General features: G+C 41.7%; 1 protein-coding gene across 12 annotated transcripts in view; it reads left to right on the top strand.

Annotated features, from left to right (window-relative positions):
* Nucleotides 1-22298, top strand: part of fat1a (FAT atypical cadherin 1a) — an 87970-nt gene that overhangs the window by 32753 nt on the left and 32919 nt on the right. For 10 of the 12 annotated variants that reach the window (XR_007941000.1, XR_007940999.1, XM_051945729.1 and 7 more), the window contains exons 4-9: nucleotides 1452-1513; nucleotides 7519-7848; nucleotides 10392-10608; nucleotides 11836-11904; nucleotides 12475-12614; nucleotides 21943-22218. Coding sequence is in view for 10 of the 12 variants with exons in the window: in XM_051945729.1 (XP_051801689.1) it covers nucleotides 1452-1513; nucleotides 7519-7848; nucleotides 10392-10608; nucleotides 11836-11904; nucleotides 12475-12614; nucleotides 21943-22218 (1094 nt within the window). In the remaining 2 variants the exon portion in view is untranslated. The remainder of the gene's footprint in view (nucleotides 1-1451; nucleotides 1514-7518; nucleotides 7849-10391; nucleotides 10609-11835; nucleotides 11905-12474; nucleotides 12615-21942; nucleotides 22219-22298) is intronic. The other 2 variants (XM_051945732.1, XM_051945734.1) reach the window with 1 other exon arrangement.

Genomic DNA, 22298 nt, shown 5'->3' on the forward strand with positions numbered 1-22298 from the left:
TACACTCAGTGTCTCTGCAAAGTTGCAATTACACTGGGAGTGAGAACAGAATGCTGCCTATAATGTAGCGGCGCCCTCCCCCTCCTCTTTCCTGCTCTTTTCTTCCCTTGTTTGTGAATTTGAATCAAAATCAGATTAGCCAAAAACTCAAGTCTTCAGCTCGTTTTATTTTTACTCTTGTCGAAGCCCGGCTTAACGAAGTTCCCCCTGCGTGATTGATGTCACACGACACCAGTAAACTGAGTGATAGAGCTCAGGAAGACATTTGCAACACTCCAGCTAGCAGGAGGGCCTTTTCTGAAGTTTTCTTTTTCTCTGTTACTAAAAGTGCTCGGAGCTGCGGGTGATGTCTGACTGGCTGTCTATTTATTCAGCTTGTGGAAAAACTAAAAGTAGGGTGTCGAGGCTATGCTGCTGTTTGGGCACTATTTGCAGATCTTTGTGATATTTCACATATGTAAGGCAGTATGGTGGGCTGTCTGGCAACTGTGGAGACCAGAAAAAGGAAGGACCACAGGAGGAGCGCTCCTCCAGATCCTTAACTCGCGGCTGACTGATGAGATAACCGGCAGGTTCAGGTTATGTCACCCAACAGTGAGGGCCGGATGGTTTTAGTCTCAATCAAATCTTGTTTCTTTGCTTTGTATGTCTTGATGTTTGCTAGAAAGTGTGTGCTTTTTGTCTTTAAATATGTGACGATTAAAGAAAGCTGGTTTACTGTGGAGGGGCTGATGTAGATGAAGATCTTGTATATTTGGTTGGCCAAGATATATGCTGAGCAGAGTATTCTATGAATGAAAAATAGACTTTTCTTTTGACTTAGATCCAGACTTTATTAATCCTTTAAGGGAAATTAATATATTCAATAAAGGGGTGAACAGTAAGAACACACAGACTATTTGGGTATAAAGTGAAGGCAAAATAAAATAAAATATAAAATAAAATAAAAGTAAAATCACTGAAAGAGTAAACAATAAGACCATACAGACTATTCGGGTAAAAAGTGAAGGTAAAATAAAATACAATTAAATCTAAAATGAAATACGATAAAGTGAAATGATAAAGAAAAATAGATAAAAAAATAGATAAAATAAATATAGAAAATAATATAGAATAAAATAACAGAATATACAATATATATTTTTTAATTAATTATTATTATTATTTTTTTACCATAAAATGGTTAAAACTGTACAGCACCTGAAGCATGCACAGTGCAAAATCTTTTTATTAACTGAGTGGCACATATGCTTATCCAGCTTTACTAGTAATTCGCAGTAACTGAGTCTGGTGACATTTTCAGTCGTTCTTAGTTTGTTATTTTATGATTGCTTTAGTAAAAAAATGTTTGTTTGTTTTTTAATAAAGGGAGCAGCGTAAAAGGGACTGCACTTGAGTGATTCTTAATGTGTTTGTGTCTGATTTTTATTCATACTGATTGTCCTCCACAGGTCTGGTTACAACCACATCCAGGAGACTGGACAGAGAGCAGCAGGACGAGCACATTCTCGAGGTGAGCTGCTGTATTTTGGTGGATTTTCTGCTCTACAGAAACATTCAACACGAACGTTCAATGCCAACACTTCCTCCGGTCAAAAAAACTTTTCAAAAATTGAACTGCGAGACCGGGAATATTCCATTTCTGAGGTCGGGCATTCCAGCCGACTTGGCCCGGTGCCACATGTTGCCAACAAGAAGTGTCTTCTTGTGTATGCGAGAAAGGTCGTTTCGGAATAATTTCTCCTTGAAACGATTTCCGGATGGGGTAGGAGGGAGAGATGGGAGGCGTGTGGGAGATCCTGGTAAATGTTCCTTTGTTCTTTCCCACTGTTCCGTCTTGTGGATGGAGCAAGCTGGGACAGGAAGCTGCTGTCAAACCAACAGGCCGACGTCTAAACTTGCGGGTTGTAATTGAGCTTGGCTATGCGCCTCTCTGATGCTTCACTCCCTCTCTCTCGCCACAGCAGCGGGCTTGATAATAGCTGTTTTAATTGTGTTTCCGGTGCTGACGGGGAGCAGATTGGACGCCTTTTAATTATTGTTAGAAGCTACACAATTCAGTGATCTCTGGGTGACAGTTAATGCTGGTGCATCTGGTGCCAGAGCAGCGTCGTATTTCATACTCTGATTGTACATTCCACTGCACTAATTGCATTACAGGACTGGGAGTATATGATAGGGATAAAAATAGGAAATAAGGGAGGACCGTGTTCCTACAGGGAAATGCCGGGCTGATGAGTGACACTGAATGTAAGAGAAAATATTTTGTCCCGTATGTGTTCAATTTAGGAAGAATATAACATTTCAGGGGGGTTTGCTGTAGAACTGGGATTGCTCCTTCCAACATGTGGGTAAAAGTTGTTGAATTACAAAGTTGGATTTGGCTTCTGATGCTCTTTGTGTCTGTGAAAAACAACAATTCCCTCCTAAGTGGAGTTGGTGAATATTCTTCATTTTTCTCATTTGACAAAATGCCTCCAGACTGAAATTTAATAAGCACATTAAACACTCAGCTCAAAGTATTCTAGGCTTTAATGTTAAGCCAAATCCAACACTCCTATTCTCTTCATGCTGGGATTTCTGCTTTTCTTTGTAATGTTTATTACTGAGCTCTAATCAGGCACTTAAATTGCGCCGCATAAAGAGACAGAAATTTCCAGGAAAGTAACTAATTAAAAATGTTTTTTGGACATTATTTTTTTTCATTTGAATATGAATTGGAGAGACAGTAGACAGCAAGTTTTTAGAAAGCCAGTGAGTGAACACAGCCTTAAAAGAAGTGTGCAGCCATGGCAACTTAAGACGTTTGTGTTGGTCACAGGTTGTTGGGATTTCAGCAGGAAGCTCTTTTTTGGGCTGCACAGTCGCCGAGATGCACCGATCCTTAAAGTCCGCAATCTGGCACTTTGGCACAAGCAGAGCAGATCAAATTGAGGTCCTAACTTGTGCTGAAGTTGTTGTGCGAGCTTGTTGCGGGAGAAGAAGCGAAACATGTGGGGCCATGTGGAACATGTGGAGCAATTAGGGTGGGGGCTGTGTCAGCATTGTTTGCAGCAAATGCCAAGAAAGAGGTGGAGGGAGCACAGGGGGGGCCTTCAGCTTTTATGATGAGATGGATGGGGGTTGGTAGCTGTCGTGTGCCTGTGTGTGAAAGACAGAGAGCTAAAAGCAGAAAGGCAGTGGGGGGAATTTGAGAAAAGGCAAAGCTGCTCCTGATGGGCTGAGTGTGGGCTCTAGCGGCAGGATCAGAGAGGCCTTAGTCCGTGGAAGGAGGGGGTGGGTGAATAGCAAAAGTGGGACATGCCAGGACATGCTGAGGATTCAGGCCTGGGAGTGTAGAGAGCACATTGTAACGTAAGAGCAGAGGTGAATGGACTGTTCGCATCTGTTGCCTGGAGCCGATCCCAGCGTGCAGTCTGACCTAAAAATATTAGATCCTGCCCAGTCCACTTTCCTCTGATTAATAGGTATGTGAATTAAATGTCAAACAAATACTGACAAATCAGCACAGTGCATTTTTCAAAAGCCTGTCAGTTAAAAGCGGCACATTTTCAGACAATGCCCAGCTCCTCTGTTGTTACTGCAGCGCTGTTTAATCACCAGAGGGTGTGTTTGTTGGAGCGTCAGAGTGGGATCCTGACAGCATGCAGTTTGGACGTAGCGTAAATCCAGCTTAAGGACTGGGAAAATTAGACTGATGGAAGATTAAAACATGAACATGAGAGTGGAGTAGTAGAATCATACAGTTGTTCTTTGTATTTGCTGTTGCATACACGTGCTGTGATACAAAGTCTAGCCTTGGTGCCTGTTCGTTTGGGAAGTTTATCTGTTTCCTAAGGCTCAAATAAAGTTGCTGAATTCCTCAAAAGATACTACAGTAGGCATTATTATGCACATTTGATAATAGCTGGAAAAAGAGTTAGTTGTTCTATGTAAGCTTGAAATTTTTTTTATACCTATAAAACTGTGACTGCTTTTATAACTACTGTGCACCATCAGCTTCTCTTAAGTGAAGTTCGAGTGCGAGTTCTTGGAGCCAACTCCACAACATGCACTTGTTTTTCATAAGTAGCTAGTTAATTTAATCTTTCCTTTATATGATTTTTGCTACTGTTTTAATTGTGTTTTAACTGTGTAACTTTTGCTACTTGTCCTGGCCAGGACTCCCTTGAAAAAGAGGTTGTTAATCTCAGTGGCATTCTCCTGGTTAAATAAAGGTTAATAATAATAATAAGTCCATTAAGTAGAATAGAATAGAATAGAATAGAATCACTTTATTCATCCCCGAAGGGAAATTCAGTTGTCAGGGTTCTTATCTGTTTAATTTTGAATTGAATAGCCTGACTGCTGATGGTATGAAAGATTTTCTAAATATAGAGACAAGTATGAGAGACAAACAAAATTAAAGCTGCAATCAGCGTTGAACGGGTCCTCACACACCCACACATGTCGAGGTTTGGTGTAGACTCAGCTGACCTATTTCAAGGATTACATCACAAAGTTTCTTGCAATGGTACGTGCAGATATAATGCCGATAACTTCCTGTTACCAATAGGTGACGCTATGATTACAATAACATTTTTGAATGCTGATGTCTTAAGACCTGGAGTCTTGTCCGGTAAATGAAATATGGGCCAGATTGAATCAGACAACAATGTGTAAAACACATGATATCCTGTGGCCAGCAGGTGGCGCTATGACTGTGAATGGATTTTAGCATTTGGATGTAATCAGGGCAGGACTCTCATCAAACATGTAAAGTTTGAGGCAGATTGGAGCATGTACAGCTAGCTAGTTAGTTGGCAGAGTAAAATATATCTAATACAGCACTGCTTAGAGTTGCTAACTTACTAACTTTTACACATTTTATTTTTCTCATGTCATTTTGAAAACATTATTACCACATTGCTCACATTTGGTCAGTTAGATGCATCTAAAAGTCTTACAGTACGTAGATAATCAGAGGATAATGGGTTTTCTCAGTTTGTAGCTTTACAGCAGTGCAGCAGTGACACTCTCCCTCTGGTGTAACTTCACTGTCCTTTGTGTGCTTCGCCCAGTTATCACACAAAGGCTTTTGATGAAAATGTTCCAAAAAGATTCACATAGTGATGGATAGCTGGGTAGCTACACTATACTACATTTAAGCACTCAATGTGACGCCGAACATAAGCAAAGAAACTCTTTAAAGTATTTTACAATAAGGGATATCAGGCAGCCAAACAACTCATGTGATCATAATGAATATCTCCATTACGCGGCACAGGATATCATTCCTCGGAGAGGCATTCACTCTCAGGTTTCTTGTCATCCCATTTAATTAATTCTGCTCATGTGAAAAGCACGGGCAGCTGCACACACCGCGAGGAAAAACAAAAACACATTACTTTTGTAATTGAAACTATGCTTCCAAATGGCCCTGGACTCCCTTGCTGTTTTTAGTGAAGTACTTAGCAGATGGTTTTAAATGGCTGTGACATTTGTTCTGCCCTTCTACAGTATTTTTTGAAGCTAGAGACGCTCAACATCTCTTCCAGCGATCACACGCGCCACCCTTGAGCTCATTTTTCTGGGACACAATAAAATTTTTGTTTGTTTAGGTCGGCCTGTGGCTCTTTCCTTTGAGATTAAGCTCCTTAGAATGTGCACTCCAACGCGACGTGTTAAATCGTGGCACAAATTACAGAGTCCCAGCATGCCACCAGTAACACTCAATGTCATGACTTAAATTAAAGCCCCATTAGTGATGCAGTTGTTTGACACTGTCTTTTATTGTGAGTACTTCTGCAGTTTAAAAAAAGGCCTGCGGCCCTTAGTTGAGCGCATTAAGTCCTAATGTTTATTAGCAGTTCAAATCTTTGTGTGTAAGCTTGACACGGAGCAGCTGAGTCGGTGCAGCTGGTGCCGGTGGAATGAATAGGTGCAGCTAATTAAAAATAATTAGCTGTGGTGGGTTGTTCGTTTCCCAGCCATACGAGCTGCTGTTATCGTGATCACAGGCAAATATATTTCTTTTTTCAGATCAAGGAAATTTTCAGATGAAACAAATTGCCCAAATTCGTCAACTCTATGCTGTAGCTCTCCAGAGGAAACAGTGGCTCCAGTATTGAAAATACAAAATGTCGTGTTAATCACTGCTTAATTAGTAATCTAAACATGTTTATATCTGCACAACAAAGATCAAACTGTTATTCAAGTCATGACCTTGCTCTGTCTCTTGTTTCCCATACATGTAATCTAATTATTCCTGTATTTTTCTGCTGCAGATTCAAATATTTGCATTTATTGTACAGGTTATTGTTCTTTATTTCAACATTAGTGTTTTTTTACTCACTTAATTAGCTCTTTGGGCTACTTTTATGACAATTTGACTTGAATGTTACGCTAACCTATCTACATCAATAGCAGGATGCAGAGTAGACTGGTACAGTTCTGTATTTGTGTTTTTAAGTGAAAAAATGTGTTTTAGAAAAGACCTCTTGACAGCAAATCTCATGGGAAATTGTCTTTAATTTTGGCCGCGCTAACTCACTGACAGAAGAGCAGAATGAAAGGATGATGAAGGGAAAAGAACACGCTTCCCTTTTTCATCTTTTTTTGAGTAATTTTTGGCTCTGGCGTGATGGATTTTTAACACAGTGTCTTGATCTTGATAAAAAGCTCCCAGGATAGTTGTACATGATGTTCAGTAATATCGCTGACATTATTCACTGCATCTGATTGCAGAACTACGAAGGTAAAGGAAAACAAAAGGGGCATTGTGAGTTGAAGAGATAAGAGTTAGGAGTCAAGGATTCAAGGATCTTTATTGACATACCATGACATGAAATCAGTCCCAGTTGTAAGCCATAGAAACAAGTAAATGAAAAGAATCGAAATTACAAAGCACTGTAAAAACTATATACATAGCTATTTACCAAGAGTAAACAGATAAATAGCCATGTGTGGAAAATGCGGTTAACTGGGTTGTAAATGAAACTGTGCTGTGACATAAATAGGCCCTAGAATTGGCCCTTGAATCACTAAATGTGGGCTTCGACCCGGCTGTTCAAGAAGCTGCTGCACTGCTGCGCACCACCATCTTTAATCTTTGTTGCTGTTATTGAACACGATTGAAAGTTGACTACCAACTACCAGCTCTGGGTTGTGCAGTGGGGCCTCTGTTCCACTGCATCCTGTTGATGTTTGATCAGAATGGAGTCCAGGAAGTTTGGGGGTCAGATCAATGTCTTGGGTGATTGTCATGTTCCTCGAGATGTTCTTGATTGTTTGATGTTTTTGCGATGTGGTGGGGTACATTTTCCTGAAGGGGTAGGCCAGTGACACTTGAGATTTCCATTTGCATGAGGAAATGTGTTTGTTCTGGCACAATGCTTAGTTGGGTGTCAAAGTCTCATCAACACAGACGCCAACATCCAAAGTTTTCCAGCAGAACACCACATAGTACCAATATGGTCAATGTTATTGACTTCATGTGTCTGATCGGTGTAATTCACGGTCGTAATTCTGTGTCCTCAGATCACCATCACGGACCACGGCGTTCCGGCTAAATCCACCACCGTGCGTGTCATCGTTCAGGTCCTGGATGAGAATGACAACAGGCCACTGTTCCTGGAGAAAATCTACAAGATCCAACTCCCCGAGCGGGAGAGGCCTGAGAGAGAGCGAGCCGCGAAGAGAGACCCGGTGTATCGGGTGATCGCATCGGACCGCGACGAGGGACCAAACGCCGAGATCTCTTACAGCATTGAGGAAGGAGACGAACACGGAAAGTTCTTCATCGAGCCCAAGACCGGCCTGGTGTCTTCCAAGAAGTTCTCCTCTGCTGGAGAATACGACATCCTCACAGTGAGTACTGAATCCCTGAGCTTCACGCTGCCCTCACTCTCTCTCAGTGAGCAGTACATTTTTTTACAACAGATGCTTGTTTGCTGTTTTACTCTTTCATTCTCCTCATCCTCTCAAGTTTACTGTCTCCCTTGGTTCTCCGTTCTCCCAGTTTTTGTGTTTAAAAATACACTGAAAATGTTTGTAAGAGAAACTGTGTGTCATCTTAGATTACAAGTATGGACTAAAATCATTTGCAGAAACTTCATACTTTAGGGCGCATATTGCAAAAAACAGTTAACAACTATGTACAGTGCATCCGGAAAGTATTCACAGCGCGTTACCTTTTCCACATTTTGTTATGTTACAGTCTTATACCAAATCGGATTCAATTCATTTTTTCCCTTAAAATTCTACACACAACACCCCATAATGACAACATGAAAAAAGTTTTTTTGAGATTCTTGAAAATTTATTAAAAATAAAAAACTAAGAGACCACATGTACATAAGTATTCACAGCCTTTGCTTAATACTTTGTTGATGCACCTTTGGCAGCAATTACAGCCTCAAGTCTTTTTGAATATGATGCCACAAGCTTGGCACACCTATCTTTGGGCAGTTTTGCCCATTCCTCTTTGCAACACCTCTCAAGCTCCATCAAGTTGGATGGGGAGCGCCGGTGCACAGCCATTTTCAGATCTCTCCAGAGATGCTCAATTGGATTCAAGTCCGGGCTCTGGCTGGGCCACTCAAGGACATTCACAGAGTTGTCCTGAAGCCACTTCTTTGCTATCTTGGCTGTGTGCTTAGGGTCGTTGTCCTGCTGAAAGATGAACCGCCGCCCCAGTTTGAGGTCAAGAGCGCTCTGGAGCAGGTTTTCATCCAGGATGTCTCTGTACATTGCTGCATTCATCTTCCCCTCTATCTTGACTAGTTTCCCAGTTCCTGCTGCTGAAAAACATCCCCACAGCATGATGCTACCGCCACCATGCTTCACTGTAGGGATGGTATTGGCCTGGTGATGAGCAGTGCCTGGTTTCCTCCAAACAAAACGCCTAGCATTCACACCAAAGAGTTCAATCTTTGTCTCATCAGACCAGAGAATTTTTTTGCTGATGGTCTGAGAGTCCTTCAGGTGCCTTTTGGCAAACTCCAGGCGGGCTGCCATGTGCCTTTTACTAAGAAGTGGCTTCCGTCTGGCCACTCTACCAAACAGGCCTGATTTGTGGATTGCTGCAGAGATGGTTGTCCTTCTGGAAGGTTCTCCTCTCTCCACAGAGGAACGCTGGAGCTCTGACAAAGTGACCATGGGGTTCTTAGTCACCTCTCTGACTAAGGCCCTTCTCCCCCGATTGCTCAGTTTAGATGGCCGGCCGGCTCTAGGAAGAGTCCTGGTGGTTCCAAATGTCTTCCATTTACGGATGATGGAGGCCACCGTGCTCATTGGGACCTTCAAAGCAGCAGAAATTTTTCTGTACCCTTCCCCAGACTTGTGCCTCGTCACAATCCTGTTTCGGAGGTCTACAGACAATTCCTTTGACTTCATGCTTGGTTTATGCTCTGACATGCACTGCCAACTGTGGAACCTTATATAGACAGGTGTGTGCCTTTCCAAATCATGTCCAATCAACTGAATTTGCCACAGGTGGACTCCAATTAAGCAGTAGAAGCGTCTCAAGGATGATCAGTGGAAACAGGATGCACATGAGCTCAATTTAGAGCTTCATGGCAAAGGCTGTGAATACTTATGTACATGTAATTTCTTTGTTTTTTATTTTTAATAAATTTGCAAGACTCTCAAAAAAACTTTTTTCATTTTGTCATTATGGGGTGTTATGTGTAGAATTTTAAGGGAAAAAAATAATTGAATCCGATTTGGAATAAGGCTGTAACATAACAAAATGTGGAAAAAGTGAAACGCTGTGAATACTTTCTGGATGCACTGTATATTTGCTTTTTTTTTAAAAATTGTTTTCATCTTGCTGCTGTGATTCTTGAGCCAAATTGACACGACACTACAATTTAGTTTTTTAAATTTTATTTTCAGTGCTACAGCATTATGCATGTTGTTTTGTTGAAGGGTTGCTTAGGGTAACTGGGAAATAAATGTGTGATGTGTGTGAAAATCAATGCTATCTGTCAATCCTCCACCTGTGAGGCAAAGGATTTTAACTCCATTTAGTCATCGTGGTTGGCTGTCAACATTGCTGTGATACATTAGTGGTTGATACTTAACGCTAAATTTTCTTGACTTTGAAATTATTTTTCTCCAGATTTATGTTTCCAAAAGTTGTGTTTCCTGCTGCCAAAAGACGCTGCTCAACGCGGTTTACAGTGCGGCACACTAAAGTCCTTACAAACGGCTGAATCACAAAAGAACACCACACAAAAGGCATTTTGTTGTTCAGAATTCCTGCCAATGCAGACGAGTCAGGGTGCGGCAATGCTTTTACAGTTTACTTTTGAAGAGTTTCGTGGAGATGATCAGTTAGAGAGTCGTTCGAAAACTCATTTGCAACATAAGCGTTGGTACCAAACTCTCATTCCATGTCGCTCTCTCAGATTAAAGCCGTCGACAATGGACGTCCTCAGAAATCCTCCTCTTGTCGTCTGCACATCGAGTGGATTCCCAAGCCAGAGGTGCCAGCCGATGCAGCTCCCCTGCTTTTTGAGGAGTCCCCCTTCACCTTTTCTGTAATGGAAAGCGACCCCGTGGCTCACATGGTGGGCGTTGTCGCCACCGAATCATCTGATGTTCCCGTGTGGTTTGAAATCACAGGTACGGTCTCATTACTTGCACATTTATCACTAAGTGCATGGACACAGGCTTAATGTTGTAGTGTTGCTTCGTAGGTAGAAAACTAACAAAGTTTTTGTGTCTGTTACGCCTGGGCAAATGGAACAGTACTTAATAACAATCATTTGTTATTAAATATATGTTATATTAGACTCTATGAAAGTCAAATTTTGTGAAATTCTTCTTTATTTGCCCAAAATTTGTTTGACTGTATTAAAAGTATCATGCCATTGAAATGTATAATTTTGCAAAAGCACCATGTAGAAATTGCATGAGGTAAGTACAGCAGAAGACACAAATCAAATGTAATTAGCTGAAGCTAAAACCGCCATTTTCCATAAGTGTAATTGTTGATGTTTGTGAACCAGCATCTTGATAAATCTTTTTTTTTTATTCCACAGTTATTAAATGAGGCTGCAGCTGATAAATACTTAATGTTTAGTAAATTCGTGTAAATTCTAAGTAGCTATAAATGCCATCTAAGCATTTTATCTCAATGCGAATTAATTTAATTTGGTGTGGTGATAACAATATACTATGTGCAGTAATTATAGACAGGCAGAGACAAGCTAAGAAAATCCAACTAACTGGACTGTAAATAATCTAAATTAAATCAACAAAAGAATAAAAAGAAAGTTAGAAACGTCTTTCTCCTGAAAGCCAGAGATCTTTTGTAGGTTCTATGGCAGCTGTGCAGCTTTAATCATTCTAAACAGGCCTGACATGAAAGTATTATATGCTCTGTCTTCTCTGTAGTTTACTTGCCAGTCTGAAAACTTGAAGCCATCTTTCTTAGTTTTACTGCTTGTGCAGTTACAGCTCTCTGCCTTTATAGAGCAGTTGAGATAACAGAATTGTGTCATGAATCAGTGGGTCAGTATCAATAAATATTGGTACTTTTCAGGATTTTTTTCATGTGAGGCAGTATATTTCTTTCCAATTTTAACTGCCAGCTGTGTTTTGAAGTGTTAAAACATAATCCCTCCTCTCCTAAAATGTGTGTTTTTTGACTTACAATAGAGAGTATGTGCATGAGAAGATTTCAAAAGACTCCTTTTGGAAATGTTTGCGTCCTCTCCCTGCCTCCCAGCCTCTCTTCCCTCTAATCAATGTCTGACTGACACGTCTCTTTTCTTCTCTTCTTCCCTGTGCTCTTTTACTGCTTTCCTCTTTTCTCTGGAATGTTCTGTTTGGTTGGATTTTTGCAAGACGGCATAGAGGATACTGAGATGTTTTACATCCTTCAGATGGCTTGTGACCACAACTGTACAGCAGAAGGTAGCTGCTGGGATCTCCTAATAGGCTCTGCTGTATTAAGAGATCATCCTACGTTGTCTGTTGGTGCTGCCTGTTGTTGGCTGTGGTTGACTTGTATTGTGCCACAGAATTGATGTTGTGCCACATTTCCTCCCTTAAACCTGTGACCTGATTAGGAGTCTCATGAGGGCTTGAAAAAACCTCCTCTGCTTGTGTGAATTGGAGCTCCAATATGCATCCATTGTTGTACGACTTATCCCTCCATTCACTGTGTATTGTGTTGTGACACCTTCATCTCGGCCCTTATGCAACCATACTATAGGTGTCGAAGTTAATTTGCATGAACTAGCTATTATATATTTTTTTTTGATAAATGACAAATCTGTAATGACACAAATGTGACGGTGCATTAGTGCGTCTGTTCATTATAATCTTCAACATCAGCAGAGCAGAAAATTGATGTTTACGTGTCCATCTCAGTGGTCCCCGTTTATTGTTTGTGCAGCCATGCTACATGCGCACAATGAATTGATGATTTGTCTCTAATCTGTTCTTTTCTTATTGTGTGCACACAAAAAATTTATTCCACAGGTGGTAATTATGACAGCCGCTTTGACGTGGGCAAGGCCAGTGGAACCTTGATTGTAGCGCGGCCCCTGGACACCGAGCAGAAATCAAATTACAACCTGACGGTGGAAGCCACAGATGGGACGCGAACTGTCAGCACCCAGGTAATTGAAACACTAATGAAACGGTTGGAGGCTGATGAGGTAGTTGTCATGGTTCTGTTTTCCTTGTGCGAGAAATAGCCAGAGTTAAGAGAAGGGTAATGAGTGAAGCGGTGGCCAAACTATTTCTTTTGTTGGGATATGCTGATGTAGTGATGCTGGGTCTGAGGAAACGGCACATCATGAGTCTGAGTTGCATTGTGTCTCTTTGTGATCTGATGTGTAAAAAAAGAAAAAGAAAAAGACAGATAATACAAACAGTATGAGGTATGATATGGCAAGGCTGCACTGTATTTGGAGATGTTCTTGTACCGTTTAGTGCTGCCTGTGGTGTGTAGTCAAGTCATGTTTTTCATTAGAGAACATTTTCACATTACTACACTATATATGGAGACACATCTTTGAGTTAAAAAGCTGAAAGCTTGTCTACAAGCTTTTGAACTGGACTTATGAAGGCCTAAAAATACTTGAAAACACAGGAAAATTTGCACACACGTCAGGACTGGCGAAAAATGTAATGTTTTAGGGGAAATACACACGTGTGTGCTAAAATGGCTCATTTACTCAAACAATTACTACGACCAGTACGATCCACCTACAGCTATGAAATTTGGTAGGCATATGTAACTCATCAAGACACACAACAATGTAATTGACGCCAATGCCCGATACTCAACAGGAAATGAGCCGCTTTGAGTTATGTGTAATGCTTTGTCCAATTTCGGGCCAATTTTTGCACATTTTCACGAGCTATAAACTGAAAGGACGTAAACCCGAAAGACCTCGTATTTGGCCAGGATGTACACCAGGCTATGGGTGCTCAAAAGTTATCAAAATGCTGTGGAAGGGCACCCAGATAGCTCAACTGGCTGAGCGGGCGACCCATTAACAGGGCTATAGTCCCTGATGCAATGGTCATGGGGTTGAATCCAGCTCATGGCCATTTACTGCATGTCATTCCCCCACATTTCCTATCTCTCTATCCACTGTCCTAAATAATGAAGACCAAAAAATTACTTTAAAAAATGCTCTGTAAAAGTCTAAAGACGTGAAAATGACGGCACCTGGAATTGAGACGCTTCATCGTGAACCAGGAAGTGCAGTCAAACTGGCCTGTACATGCTCCAATATGCACGTTCAACTCAAATATGCTTGACTTTTTTAGCAACAGTGAGATGAGAGGGGTTATGATGCTTTAGCAACTTTTTGATAATCTGCAACCAGCACCTCTAAAGCTCACAACATGTTACATTTCACTTGATTAATCAGTGCAAAAACCAAAGTGTACAAATGACAGGTTGGGACTTTGCATTGTGTGGATCCATTTCTTGGAAAGATTCAGTGACTGCTTGGGGTCCGCTATACTGTGGTGTGTAGTCGAGTCATGTTTTCATTAGATTAATGGCATTTTCACATCACCACTCTAGACATGGAGACACATCTTTTGAGTTAAACAGTTCAAAGTTTGACATTTTGGGAAATAAGCTTTACTTTCTTAGCAACAGTGAGATGAGAGGAGTGATGACGCTTTAACAACTGTTTGATAATCTGCAGCCTCTAAAGCTCACAACACGTCGGATTTCATTTGTTAAATCTGTGCAAAAACCGCAGTGTCGAAATGACAGGTGGTGATTTTACAAGGGTTATGTGTGGAACCGTTTCTTGGAGTGACTTCTTGGAGTCTTTGTTGGTATCCTAGCAACTTTTAGGCCAGGATAGGTCTGTAGAGGCGGTGGAAGACGGACTTTTCACCCTTTTGACAGAATCAGGGTAACCGTTTCTGCTTGCTTCTGGTCCTCATATTGAACTAAGCTTCACCATATCCTCGCTGTGGATTAATATTCATTGTGCAAATACAAGAGCGGTATCGACCTTCTTATCTAAACCATCCAAGAAGGCAAATAAATGTAGGCTCAGCAGCAAATCTATTGCAGCTTAAGGCAGAATGACATGTTTTCAAATACCTTCTGAAACCGTGATATGGGTCAGTGTCCTTCCTCTTCTGTTCCCTCCCGCCTCCGTTGAGTGCTCGGCTGCAGGAATCTTCCATTGTCTCATTCCTTAACTGCCATGATGATGGTGCTGTCTAGCCAAAGTGTACATTCTTGAGCCCCCTCAGCTCCTCCTCTCTGCTGTGTCTCCTCCTGATCCCGTGAACCTTCTCTTACTTTTCTGTGGGTGGAACAGATTGGATCAGGCCTCTTCTGAATAGACCAAATTACTAAATATGGAATAGATATGTTGCTCCACAGCTGATACCAAAGCCTCTATAAAGGCTTTATAGCTCGGTAGTAGTCTTTGGTTTTTTTGTTCACATGGTCATGCCTTGTCCGTGAGATTTTTAACATTTTTACAGGGTAGTTTGGGTCATACGGGATGGCGGCATTCAAAATGTTTTGTCCTTTGTCCTCAAAGGGGAGCTTCAGAGAACTGTAGCTGGAAAAGAATCTATTTGTTGTCACTCCGTATGAATCAAGCCTTTCATCATCTGGCTGCTGTGCTCCACTGAGCCTCGCATGAAGCGCCGCCTTTGCTGGCATTTTGCAGCTGATCCGCGGAAGCAGCACGTCCCATAGTTTAATGCGGAACCTTAAAAAACAGCCAGAGAGTTCTTATTTTCTCAGTCATGATCTCCTCTTCCCCGTAAAGCACTTTCTTAAAAGCCCTGGCAACAGACACTTATTTAAAAGCCTCTCAGCAATACTGCACACGGTGACATTTTAAGTCAAATTAATCACATGCAAAGGTTAACCTATTCAAAATGTCTAATTCTCAGTGCGGCTTGATTTTCAGTGACACTGGCTGTACGTGCAACCCTTTCACACTGTTTTTTCTATAATTGTTCTGTATAATTGTATTACTCCCAAGCATTTCTGCCGACAAACTGTGAGCTCTTTTGAAACTCACACTGATGTCGTGACATTTTTCATTCATTGAGTATCCATCAGTCTTTACTGTATTTATATCGGAAAACTTCTGCAGTAAATGTTCACTTCCTGATTCTAATCTAACTTAAACCTTTCATTTTCCTTTACATGCATGCCGACAATTTTCCGTACAGATCGCATAGTGATAGTGTGATGCTGGATGATGAGTTTTCTGTATTACATTGAAATGGGTCACAGAAGAATTATTTGTATATCAGATGAATTTTATTGACTGCATCTGCAGACCTTTTGACGCCGCCTGCACTTTGTAAATGTGCATATTTCTGTATATATCATCAGAGTTATGGCTGATCCGCTCCCCTGCAGATGGGTGCTGGTGTGTTTCATATTGTGCACTCAGCTGACCACTACAGGTCAGCTGTTTTCTGTCGAGGGAACGGATTTGCTGAATTTGTATGCTCCATAAACCACACTTTGTGATGTGGGCCAGCTGCTCGGGATATTCCGACAGCCAAATAGTGACTGAAGGAGGCATACAGTATTTGCAGACTCTAACAATTACCCAGATTTGGTTGGCCACCAGTAAACACATCGCTGAAAGTGAAGCAGGGATTATACTGTGTTGGCTTTCATATTTCAAAGAAGTGGGTGTGTGTTTAGTGTAGGCCTGATATTAACTTTATATTTGATAGAGCACATAAACTGCACTGGTTGACATATTCCTGGCAAAGCTTTACATATCCCGAGGATTTTTCACGTCTAAGGAAAGCCATTTGAATGTTTTGGCTACCGACTTGTTTATTCGATAACATTGCATTGACAGTATTTGCTCTGTTAGCGAGGGATTTAACAGATACTGTCAGCACACCTCTTTCTGGGAACTATTTTGTAACAGTGTCTCGGGTTTTTTTGTTGTTACTGTTTTTTGTTTTTAAAGGATGTGTCAAATCAAAATGAAATGCTTTAATTTGGGTATTCACAGGTGATATAAATCCCTCTGACTGTACAGTATTGGGATTAACCGTCAAACGCTTGAAGAAATAAAGTTTTAAAATGTGTCGGTTATTACACGAAAGGCTAGATTATGCTGAGTTATCAATTTCCCCATCCTGTGATGTAAAATAAATTCTAGAAGATATAAATTCATGCCAGTGAGGGGTTCATTTTTGCCATTGATTATGAATCAGTTTTCAACGAGGTCAGTGTGTTGTGTACTTTTAAACGACTCACACAGACTCTCACTGCTAATTAGATCCGCCCTATCACACACCTCGTGAACGCTCAGAGTCTGACTTATCAGTTCCTCAAATCAAAGTCATGTGGATGCTGTGCTGCTCGACGAGCTGGCCTATTTTCTCTTTCCCGGGAATGATTTTTTTTTTGTTTTCTTTTCAGCTTTCTTCTAGCTTCCTTTTGTCTTTCTCTTTCATAGTTTTTTCATAATATTCACATTTATTGGCCGGGCATGCAGGATTGATGATTGTTCTTTTTGGGTAGAATAAAGTGCAAACAAGGGCGCTGGACCTCCGTGGGCAGTGGGCTGTGTTAATCCTGTTTCGGGAACATGTTTGAGTGTTCGGTGCCAGTGTCCAGAACCTGCCACCTGGCGGGGGGCTTCCTCTCCTACGCATGGCACAGGAGGACAGCGAGCACAATGGAGGCTCCCTGGTGTCCTGTTCTGGATACCACACAAAAGGTGCTTCGTTGTTCAGAACGCGCTGCTTTAAACACGCTTTAGCTCCGTAACACCACTTTTATTCCAAGTTAAATCAAGTAAAGCACTCAGAGAGCACAGTACTCCGCCAAGGCTGCTTAGTCCTTCTGTCATTTCTGACGGATGAAATCTTCAGTAAAAAATGACCTTCTGTTATGCTTGTGTCATATATAATTTGCTTTTTTCTGCTTTATGTGGCTGTAAATTGCGTTAATTTGAGTTTTGGTCTGTAAAAACTAAAAATCCAGCAATAAGAAGACAATATTTGAAATTTTATATGAACAACCAGTAGAGGAGGGACGTGCAAGTGAGTAGAAAATCTTATTTTCTGTTCAATTTTTGCTGTTTTCAGTTTCTAAAATGTAAAAAAAAATTGCGAATAATTTCTTTATTCATATGGCAGTAAATTGTGTTTCTTTGAGTTTGACCTGTGAAAAGTAAATCCTACCAACTTGAAAGTGACATTTGAGGTTGTAAGACATATTTTGCAGCATTTTACAGACGTAAAAATGGAATTACTCAGTCTTACTCGAATATTAGCTACGACAAAGTATTCACTTGTTAAGACAATTATTGTGTTAGCCGTACAAAGGAGATTAGAGCAGGTACGTTATGTGTGGAAACCGAATCTGTGACTTAAATATGTAGCGGTTGGCGGGAATTGATGGGACTTGGAAACACCCCTACAATTTTTTCAACTGTTCCTTGTATGATTTCCGACAGATAAGTCCCAAGATGTTCGCAACGGTCGATTTGTAGTAGGATCGCAATCATGTGATTCAGCAGGCGGCTGAGTTTTCACTTGTTGTCATAGGATAAACCACATCACTGCCAAAATCTAATCAGGTGGTCCTTGTGTCATTCCTGACCTTCCCTGAAAATTTCATTCAAATCCGTTTGTCCATATTTGAATAATTTTGTACACAGACAGACAGACAGACAAACCAATGCAGACCATCACATAACTCCACCGCCTTCCTTGGCGGAGTACTGAGGACATATCTGAAGGTTTGACAGCAGAGTCGTCTAACCCACTTTCTGTAGTTTCCAGGTGTGAACTAACCGTGACGTCACCCATTGATTTCAACGACGAGAAAATGAAGCCCTGATTTTGCTACTTCCTGGTCGCCATTTTGGATTTTTTGCAGCCAGTGACGTAAAAAGCATCATCAAACAGGCTGGACTGGAGAGCAACTAGGGGCAGGACCAGTCTATGGGTGGCCCAGACTGAGAGCTGAAGACTCTCTTATCCCGCCCACATTTTACCACAGAGGCCCTAAAGGATCTGTCAATCATTCCAGACAAGACTGTCCATCAAGTATAGCCACGCCCCCTGGCTCCGCCAACTTTAACGATTTATTTAAAATTCTGTATTGATTTATTTTAAGATCTGCCACCTGATCTCTCATTTTGACCATGAAAACTAAAGGGAAAAAAATCCTGAGCTGTAGACAGTCAGTCTATCAAATTTTATTTTTTCCAAAAATGATTTGGGGTCTATGGAGCAAAAGCTTTTTGGAGCCAACCCTAGCGGACGGCGTGATATTGCAAGTTTTTGACACTTCCGGGTGGGCTTCAATTTTGGAGCCAGATGCTACGTCCATCTTTATATAGAGTCTATGGGAGTTTCTGAGAAAAATGACTTCAAAATTTTGTGTTTTCAAGAATGGTTCAACATTCGAAGCGCCACTGTAATGCTATATTTGGGTTGTGTATTAGACTACTTTGACACTAAAATCTAGACCATGTAGTATTACAGAAATTATCCATAATAACAATAATCCGGTAGTATGTTTTTGAATAATGTTGCTAACAGACAAACAGATGGACAGAGAAACATACGCCAATTCTCACGTAACTCCGCTGTGTTCTTTGGCGGAGTAATGAGGTTACGATTCACAATAACTTCCAGTCTGAGCCCATAGTGGGGATATCTGGTGGTGATATCCGCATACAAGGCTGATTCAGTTGGGCTTTTTGTTGAGCGCTTTCAGTGTGACCGTTGTGTTTCCATGAAGGCGTCTCTGAAGGATCAGCTGATGTAGTCGAGGGGTGCCGCATTCCAGCTTGGGCACCTCATAGCCAGGAGCTGCGCCAACAAGGCAGCCTCGGCATGCAGCCCAGCCTCCCTTCCCCCTTCTCAAGCTATATGACATCCTCCCTTGGCTGTGCAGAAGTACCTCAAGCTGTTCTGCTCACAATCTGTTCCTGGACTTCTGTTTCTCATATTATCTCGGTCCACATTACAAAGACTCTCTTTATGCCCCGCTCAGAGGTGCAGCTTGTTCACTCACACTTACTTATTTTCTTGTCTTGACTATTGCATCAGGACTCTTTCTGCCCTTGACTGTTTTTTTTTTGCATTTCATTCTCAGTTGCATCTTTTGTTTGTATCTTGTTTATTTCTTTCGGGTTTTTTTTACCCACAACCTGTGTTTTCTAAATCTGACCATTTCCCTTAGCTTTCTTTGATTTTTCACTGTCACATAGCTTTCTCTCTGTCATCTCACCCTCACAGCACTTTTTTTTCCCTTTAGTATCTCCATCTGTCACGTCTGTGTCTCAGTCCCAATCTTGTTCCTCCTCAGCATTCCCAGAGGAAGTCATATACAAAGACTACAGAGTTTTCGTCTACACCAGCGTTTCTGCTGCAGTCAGGCTCTATCATGCAGCTTTGTGATGTTTGGGGGCAAAGTTCCTTTGAAGTGTTGTAGAGCCGCCTTGCAAAGGGAAAGGCAAGTTTGTGTGTATACGTAGGGTGTGTGTGTGTCGGGTGGGGGGGGCGCTTTGTGTTCTTCTTCCACCATATGAAATAGTACATTGTGGATAGATGTAGGTGCTACTGACCACGTTCCATGCCTTTTCTGCTTCTTGACAGGCCTATCAGTTCTCGCCACCTTCCTCGCCATTCACGAGACGTGTTATCTGAAGCCGAGCAGACTGAGATGCATTGTAACACCTCTTTGTGTGCATGTGTGTATGTGGAAGCGCACGTTTTATGAGCCTGCGCCGGTGTGTGTGGGTGCATCTGTGTGTGTAAAAGGTGGATTGTGCGACACCAGGGATCCGGTTCTATACGATTGTCGAGCGAGACGTGAGAAGACATGCTTGGAATGAGATAGATTGTCACGTTGCTGAGGGTGTAACATGCACTGGAGACCCACGTTCTGGTGTTTTTGTTCCAGGTTAGCGTCATACAAGAAAAGTGTATTTATTCTATATTACATGTTCTGATTAACAGTGTGACATAGGTTGCTCATGACACAAGACTTGGGGAAAGCAGTTAGATTAGAGCCGTGACAGACTGCATGTAGCCCAGCGCTCCCCCTGCAAGATGACATCTGTGAGCCTCAGCGGCGTTGCCAACATCACAGCACACAACAGATTGTAAATGTTATCAGTCCTGTCAGGTTGAGTCTATATTTGTCTCTGATATATGCTCACGGTGCTCGACAAATAGTATTATGACAACAAACAACAGCGGGTTGGTGCTTTGACCAGAGATCTGACGAAACCCGGTCGGCTAGTGAGCTATCACCTGGTCAGAGCTTTTGTGGCTGTAGCCCCCCTTCAGCCTCCCTGCACCAAACAGCTCGGCTTCGACGGTTTCCTTACGGGACATCACCCCCTGGTGTCTGGTATGCAGGTGTCTAATCTGGGCTGATCCTTTTGTTCCCCATGTTTGGCAACGGTAGAAGCCCCTCGCTGGTCTGGGAAGCAGAGATGGCATTCCAGCAGCTCTCCATAATCCTCTGTCGGAAGTCCAGTAGACGAGTGGCTGGTGTTGATAAAACATGCTCCCAGTGGAATTTTACAGTTTGGGGAAGTTAGAGTCTTTGTTGTATGTGGAGAAGGAAAAAAAGCACAGTGTCTGCACTTTTTTGCTGCCCAAAGCAAGAAGCACATACACGTAGAAATCAGTTTCATGGATTTGAATTTGAACAATTGCTTGTGAATACATGAGCAGCGAATTTAATGGGCACAACAGAAACAGCAAAGCATGTTCAACCATCCTAAAAGTTGCATTACTTCTCAGACGTGCTATTATATTAGTATAACTGGAGCTATCATTCTCACGATTCCACAATTGACAGCTCACTGGTATCAGATTTATCACACATGTACTCTCAATTTAACCACCAGCTCCCATACGCAGCTCAGAAGACATTAAGATGCATTGTGGTTATCCAGCATTGATTTCTTGTTTTTACTGTTAGCAGCGTCAAGTGGCCACTCAGTTAAAATATTGCTTTTGCCATCATATGTATTGATCCAGCCTATGTCAAAACAACACTGCTTATTATTGCAAAGCCTATGAAAGGGATTTAGAAAAGTTTGTAGCGTGCGTGTATGTGTGCAGGCATAAAGGAAAGAGAGAAAAAGCTAAGAAAATAGGATCATTTAACATGTCTTTTGACCATATCGGTATACTGAACTCCGTGCTGTGCTGCATTTAGCACAGCTATTTTAGTTTTAATCATTTACTGGAACATGCACTGTTTGTTAACTATTACGATTCTGTTTAAAACCATTAAGCAAATTGTAGGAGTAATTTATGTGTTTGCACGCGTAAACCTAACCCCAGCTCCAACAAGAACCCTACTCACGATGGAAAGCAGCATTTTGTCTGATTCAACCATCCAATTATCCTCAGAAACATGACAACTCTCAATAACAAAATTAGAAAAAGACTCGGATTAGTTACCTTCTGTTTCTTTCCCTCCTGTAGGTACTCATCCGAGTCATCGACACCAACAACCACCGGCCTCAGTTCTCTCAGGACGTTTACACCGTGAACGTCCCCGAAGACAAACCAGCGGGATCGGAGGTTCTGCAGATCAGCGCAGTGGACAGAGATGAGAAAAACAAACTGACTTTTACGCTCCTGAGCAGCACCGATCCGTTCAGCCTGAAGAAGTTCCGACTGGACCCGGGAACTGGCATTCTGTACACCACCGAGCGACTGGACCACGAGGCGATGCGTCTTCACGTCCTCACAGTCATGGTAGGAACCAGCCAACACAGAACAATTAGCAATACTTCCTACATGTTGTTTGTGAGTTTATTTTGGACTCGTTTGCTATA

The sequence above is a fragment of the Acanthochromis polyacanthus genome, chromosome 3 (genome assembly GCF_021347895.1).
Source record: "Acanthochromis polyacanthus isolate Apoly-LR-REF ecotype Palm Island chromosome 3, KAUST_Apoly_ChrSc, whole genome shotgun sequence".
Classification (NCBI taxonomy): Eukaryota; Metazoa; Chordata; class Actinopteri; family Pomacentridae; genus Acanthochromis; species Acanthochromis polyacanthus.